Source organism: Pocillopora damicornis, chromosome 5 (genome assembly GCF_964200805.1).
Source record: "Pocillopora damicornis chromosome 5, jaPocDami1.2, whole genome shotgun sequence".
In the NCBI taxonomy this organism is placed as follows: domain Eukaryota; kingdom Metazoa; phylum Cnidaria; class Anthozoa; order Scleractinia; family Pocilloporidae; genus Pocillopora; species Pocillopora damicornis.
Window position 1 is genome coordinate 23,245,057 of NC_142674.1, and position 6,332 is coordinate 23,251,388.

Below are 6,332 nucleotides of genomic sequence, written 5' to 3' on the forward strand. Positions count from 1 at the left end.
AAGGCAGTTATGCCCAGGCTTCCTTTCGGGAAGACTTTGGAAAAGTCAGTCTATGTGTAAGAGACGCGAAATAGAGAAACACACAGCAAAGAACCGTTTTATTTTTATTTTTCTTGCTCAAGCTACTACAGCACTTAATGGTGCTACGTAAATATACGTGTTGTTGTTACATCTTGACGCACTGCTCAAGAGGAATCTTAATGCCTGGGAAAATTGTAATCTCTGTAGTCTTCTGGCATACTAATCCATCCATACAGCCACAGCGATGTAAATCCTGAAAAAAGGAACACATCCAACAACCTTTTCATGCGATTTACGAGGCGAAAATATTCTAGAATAAGGCTAGCCGTATTTGTGCGTGCGCACTGTAGATGACTTAAAAATGATACCATAAGCGTGCGTTGGATATAAGATTGTAAATAGCCAACCAAGATTATTTGTTGGTCGTGTCATTTTGTGTTGTTTTGGGTTAACCGTAACCGTAGACTTGCCAAAATTATAACCGTTAGCCGAAAAAGCCATTACCCTCATGAGACCCCTAAAAATGAAGGGTAACGATGAGAGAAGATTTAAAGAGATTGCAAAGAAAGCCCAGGTTTGGATTTTAGTACCTTGAAGTTGCAGGCGCCGTCTTCTAGGATTTTGGGGAGACAGCGCTGGATCACAATTGGACAACAGAAGTTTGGGGCGCAATCAACGTCGGATTGACATTTCTAGTTTACAAAACAACAAAAGTGAGCCTCATACTCAATTATACAGTAGGATCTGGGTTTAATATTACCCTACATTAATAAATAGTTACCGTCAAACGTGCCGTTCAAAGTGAGTGTGGGTTCTTCCAGGAAAGGAGCTGTTGATGTCGTCTTTATCAGTTCAAAATAGCAATGATTAGTTAAGTTTTTGGCTTTTATTGTTTTGATTTCCATTGGAAGGTAAACTGTCATTTAATCTTTATTCTCTTCCCCTGAATTCGATATCATCTCGCACAATAGAGAAACACGACTGTCTCTGGAAACGAAACTTGTGGTTGGGGGTATGGTACCTTGAGTCCAAGGTTCGTCCATACTTTCACCTATTCGCACCTTTTTTTTCTACCCACAAAGGAATCTGGGACAGGGATTAGGGTGCGCTAAGGCGCTTGGGAAGGAGAGAGAAAAAGTGGTTCAGTTTCGCTTTCTCCTTCCGTCATTCCCTTGGTGGAACACGAGCCCGCTTAATCCTTCCCATCAATCACTTCACGAATAAGGAAAAGCGACTGGGTACGAGTCTGAGGCTCGTCACCAGAGCTGATCCACTTTGCGCTTATTCCCCTGGATGTGTTTGCGACCGCCTTGGGAGGCGGCTAGTTTCAATTCCTTCGTATCGCAATGATCTGAAGGAAGATCATTTATTTCATATAGGGTGGTATGTGGACACCCCTCTTAGCTACGCTCCAGTTACCGTGATAATTCCCAAGAAACGCTTGACTCTGTAAGCTGCGTTTGCTGCATTGTTCTGCTCCTCGGGGTCCACGTTGATGGTCTCGATATTAATCTTCTCATCGTCTCCCATGCATTGCTTGACTGGAACAGTTTTGCCATCCACGATCATTTGTTTGGTTAATCTGCACGATAGTCCGGGTTGGCAAGAGCAATCAAGCCCCTGTGGAAGAGAAAATAAACCGCAATCAAAGCTCATTAGAACAGGTGTCGCGAAACCAATTCATACGAATCAGTGCGCCACGACGGCCATTCTCGACCCAGGAAAATATCCCGATGAGAAATCAAAGTAAATTATTGTTAGCGGTCTGCAGCGCGGGAAAGCAGAAGTGTTCAAATTGCGATTAGTTTTACCTTTGGTTTTGATTGGTTGAGGAGATGGTAGGAGTATTTTAGACCAATCATAGAGCGATGTAACGTATCACCAATGTCGTCCTGATTATGTGCAGTTTCTTTTTTTTCTCGAAGAAGAAGCAAATTCATGAAAATTCCATTTACTATTCTAAGATGATTACCCCCATTTTCAAACTCACCTCATTGTTGCAAGCCTCAAGCCTCTTGAGATTTTCACATGCCTGGAAAATGATGATAACACGAATACATTTTTTATGGAGATAATTTGGCCACCGTAAAGAGTTTCGAGCCTAGCCCTTCGTGAAAGTCAAAAGCAAATATCTATATCGACAATAAAACCTGTTGCACTTTTTCAGCAGATCAAAATGTAATATTTTACGTCCTATTTAAACAATTGTTGTTAGATATGAATCAGCTCGTGATAGAAAAGAAATGTTGCAATCTACAGGTTTCGCATCTTAAAGGAAAAAAAAATTTTCAATCTATCTGTAATGATATTATTATTTAAGTCTATGTTCATTTTGCTTTTTCTTAAATGTTGAGGTTTCCAAAGTCTAAATTAGATTTATTAATTCTTGCGAACAATTTGTTCATCATAGGCTGAGCTATTCGATCATCACTATAGAAAGTGAAAGGGACGGATCTTGGCGGTTGTTAGTATTAAAGATATCCAGCAGATATTGTGGCAAAAAAAAAGGGAAAATCATGAACTAAGTCTAAAGCAATCATTAGTTTTACGCTTCACAATTAGTAAAGTCTGACATAAAATGATCCGGAAACTTACCGCAGAAACAAGGGCAAAGCAGATACTTAAAACAACAAAAATCTTCATAATTTCTGACTTGAAGAAATCAACGTAGAGCTTGATCTTGTTGAGAAATTCGCAATTGGTACAGATAAGCTCTGAAAACTGTATATATAGCTTTTCGTCTCAAGACACAAAGTTGTGCGAGTGTTTTTAAATGCTAAGTTCAAACGAAAAAAAATTTCGGTTTGAAATGAAGTTTATACAACTGCCTGGAAAAAGCTATCGTAATTTGATATATCAACAAAACTTTCTCGCAATAATTTAATAACTTCATTGTTGTATTTTGTCACAACACACGCCTTTCACAAACCTTCTCGTTACACGACATTAAAATGTGTTAGAAATTGAGCGCTTGGTTTATTCTTATATTTTCAGTGGATTTCTCAACCATTTTAAGCCTTCGGTAATATTAAGCAAGGAAACTCTTCACAAAACAAGAACTTGAAAAACAAGCACTATAATTTTTACAAGAAATATGAAAAGATAAATTTAATAAATACTTTTATCAGCTGGGAAAATTCAGGTCTTGCCTTCAAAGAAACCGACTTAAAATATACTTGGTGATACAAAGATAATTTTTATTTTATTTTATTTTCAGCTGCAGTTTATGCTCAAATTTGTCCAACAATTGAGGATCAATACCATTTTGTTGACATAATCTAATGGCAATTTTGTCAAATCTTTGGTAAGTTAGCACAGATGTGTGAAACAGTTTACTTTTGAAACATTATTTGTTATCAAAAATTTCAAATGTAAGGCTATCCTTCGAAAACAGAACGGCTCTCTGAATTTTTAGGGATTCTGCGGCCAGAAATTTCATATTTATATCAGTCACACCTCCTTCTCATATATAAAAATATGCTTGGTCGAGTGATGGGTTTGCGTAGCTAATCAGCTGTCACATTAGTGCATCGCTTTATCAAACTTCATATGCTCCCTTTTGAAAATTATCTCTATCTGTGTTATGGAGAAAAAAGGTTTCTGACGAATTCCTCCGCTAAGACAGAAGCCCGAAAGACAAGATTGAAAGGGTATTCCAGTTGCTACTGTAGCTAAAAATTACCCTTGCTCATTTTGGGTTGAAACTCAAATGCGCACGTGCAGAAACGAAAATTGCACGAAACATTTTTCATTGCTCTGAAACTTAAACCTCAGTTCATACTATCAGTGGGAAGGAAATATTCAGCCTTTTTTTTTTTTTGGTTTAACACATTTATTTTGGGTTTAACAACCAAATTTTCTCTATCAGTGTTTACGCATCCACAACTCCAGCCAAGCACCATTTTAAGCATCCATACACTGCCTAAGGGAGAGCTTCGTTTCTGTGATAGGAAGCGTGATGTGAGCAGTCTCCTTACATTCTAGTCTATCTGCGCAGCCGCACTTATGTATGCCCTACAGAACAAACAAAAAGCATAATTCTATTACATCACAAGTTTAAGGAGGAAACATTTTGTTGTAGTTGCTATGAACCTTGTTACCATAGGATCAATATTGTAAATTGTGAAGCCAAACGCGAGAGAAACTCATAAAGAACGCGTTCTGCTGATTACTCGACCCAGACTTCGCGCAGAGAACGAATTCCACAGAGAAGCCAAAATTATCAGCGACCAGTTATAATTTATTGCCTGAGGGGGGGAGGGGGAGGGGGAGAGTAAGAGAGTTTGTTAGTTTGTTTTCTATTGGTGACGATTGATCCCCCTTCCCTTCCCCTTGAAAACCATGTGATCCTCCCAAACATTCTCTACCCCCCACCCCAGGAGATAAAATTTGACCGGTTTCAATACGTAAGGAATAAAAATCCTATTAATGTTATCACTTACCGTTAAAACGCAGGTGAAGAATTTCTTGAGTTTTGGAACACATCGCTTATTGAAAGCGCAGCATCTGTTGTAACTGCAATCTTCTTCGGTGAGGCATCTCTAATTCATGAAGCAAAGAAAATTTCGTGACGAATTAGCGCTGCTCCAAATGTTTTCGTTGAAGCCAAGTTTCAAACTTACGTTGAAGAATAGCCAGCGCTTTATCCTCATGGGTGCATCCGCTGCCTGGTTATCAAGGTCGATCGACTCCACTTCGATATCCACATCTCCCGGCATGCACTGCTTGACGGGAGTCTCGATTCCATGTTCTATCACTTTCTTGGTGAGAACGCAAGAAAGACCATCCTGGCAACTGCAGTCTCCTTCCTGGGCACAGAAGAGGAGATGCGAGAGAAAAAAAAGAAAACAAAAAGAATCTCAGCTCATGACCTATACTTCAAGAGGAACTCAACATATCGTTCGTCGTATGAAGAACGAGCTCAACGAAGAAAAAGTGTTAAGAAGGCCTTTTCTGTGCCTTGCGTTGTTTCTCTATCTTGGAGGCATCGGTTTTTGTTGTCTTGCTCTTTGAAGGTACAATTATAAGTCGTAGAAAAATGGCGCAAAACTATTGTGACCTGGGTCGCTAAGGATTTATTTTTTGATGGTGTTACTGGGCAGAACGCTACAAAATACGGGTCTCTTCGTGACAACTATATGAACCTAATCCGAGATAGAATTGTTGGTAAGTTCCAAAGAGTTGGAGCTAACAGACTTCTAAAAGAGAACCCTAGCCTTAATGGTATTGAAAAATCTAATTTCATCTGACTTATATGTTTACTCACCGGCTTGTTACAAACTGAAAGTTCAGGAAGTTTTGAACATCCCTGTAAATTAATGAATATGTACAAATGAGTATGTGGAGGGACTGGAATGGGAAATTTACCAACCAGGATCAAACAAAAACAACAACCAGAACAAAACAAGTAGCATAACCATTTTCCAAGTTTGCCCAAGTTTCAAAAAAAGTTCGTTTTACCGGCTTGTTTCCAGTTTTCCTCGAATGACTTCGTAAGATAAAATGGACAGAGTTCAAACGTTAATTGAATCTCTATAAAGTATTTAAAAATGAATTATTCAGAGATTTAGTAAAGAAGAAAAAAACGCGTTTTTCTTACAAATATTCTGATGCAGTTTGATAGAATCAAGCTCAGTTTTAGCGGTATTTGTCTAAAATTGATTTAACAGATGATGCAGAAACATATATCATAAATTCCTCGAAACTCACCAAAGCAAGTGAAATGCTTAAGCTCAAAATCAGGATAGTAGTCTTCATGTCTTCCCCGCTTGACTGGAAGAGCCTAAAGTATAGAAAGATTTAGTTCACACTCTAATGGGGCATTCTGACTGAGACGTTGTTTTTTATACTTCACTATTTTTAAAACAATCTGAAGGACAGCATTTTCACAGGATTCATTCAAAGCAAGAGTACTTTAAGCATCGTGTGTAAACGAAAATTGTCAATGTAACACTGTGTTTTTCCAACTGTTTGTTACGCACACAACGAAAGGGTCATCGAAACGTAAGCGTTTGGAAACGTTGATGTCAGACAAGTGTTTTGCATCGTGTCCGCGCATAATAGTATTATTTCATGTGTCGTAAGACAAAATTAACATTGTAAGGTAGTACTCGACACCTCTGCTATACAAACACATCTGTATATTGGAACAAAGAGTCCTTTGCACGATAACCTTTGCACCGACTAAAGGTTGTTTAAGCCAAATACCGAAATCCCTGGACTGTACTTTTTTAAAGTATCAATCCATATCGAGGAGGTTTTTTTTTTTGTAATGTCAAGTAATCTAAATGTCTTCATCTGCTTTTTCCTTT

General features: G+C 38.4%; 2 protein-coding genes across 2 annotated transcripts; both read right to left on the minus strand.

Moving 5' to 3' along the window:
- Positions 1–90: 90 nt before the first annotated feature.
- Positions 91–2,847, minus strand: LOC113687007 (uncharacterized). The gene is made up of 5 exons (XM_027204704.2): positions 2,617–2,847; positions 2,012–2,053; positions 1,441–1,641; positions 612–713; positions 91–274 (listed from the first exon to the last, which is right to left on the minus strand). The coding sequence occupies exons 1-5, from the start codon at positions 2,662–2,664 to the stop codon at positions 167–169; spliced, it is 501 nt and encodes a 166-aa protein (XP_027060505.2). The 5' UTR covers positions 2,665–2,847; the 3' UTR covers positions 91–166.
- Positions 2,848–3,828: 981 nt separating this feature from the next.
- On the minus strand, positions 3,829–5,864 carry LOC113687025 (uncharacterized). The gene is made up of 5 exons (XM_027204725.2): positions 5,731–5,864; positions 5,288–5,329; positions 4,644–4,829; positions 4,464–4,562; positions 3,829–4,035 (listed from the first exon to the last, which is right to left on the minus strand). Exons 1-5 carry the CDS (start codon positions 5,776–5,778, stop codon positions 3,925–3,927), a joined length of 486 nt encoding a protein of 161 aa, XP_027060526.2. The 5' UTR covers positions 5,779–5,864; the 3' UTR covers positions 3,829–3,924.
- Positions 5,865–6,332: the final 468 nt, after the last annotated feature.

Excerpts from the sequence above, each read along its gene's own strand:
- LOC113687025 (XM_027204725.2), bottom strand. The coding sequence starts at position 5,778 with ATGAAGACTACTATCCTGATTTTGAGCTTAAGCATTTCACTTGCTTTG. Across the intron at positions 4,563-4,643 it reads AGCGCTGGCTATTCTTCAAC|AGATGCCTCACCGAAGAAGA; the intron begins GTAAGTTTGAAA and ends TTCATGAATTAG. Across the intron at positions 4,036-4,463 it reads TCTTCACCTGCGTTTTAACG|GGCATACATAAGTGCGGCTG; the intron begins GTAAGTGATAAC and ends TTTGTTCTGTAG.
- LOC113687007 (XM_027204704.2), bottom strand. The coding sequence starts at position 2,664 with ATGAAGATTTTTGTTGTTTTAAGTATCTGCTTTGCCCTTGTTTCTGCG. Across the intron at positions 714-1,440 it reads GTTTCTTGGGAATTATCACG|AAATGTCAATCCGACGTTGA; the intron begins GTAACTGGAGCG and ends TTTGTAAACTAG. Across the intron at positions 275-611 it reads ACGGCGCCTGCAACTTCAAG|GATTTACATCGCTGTGGCTG; the intron begins GTACTAAAATCC and ends TCCTTTTTTCAG.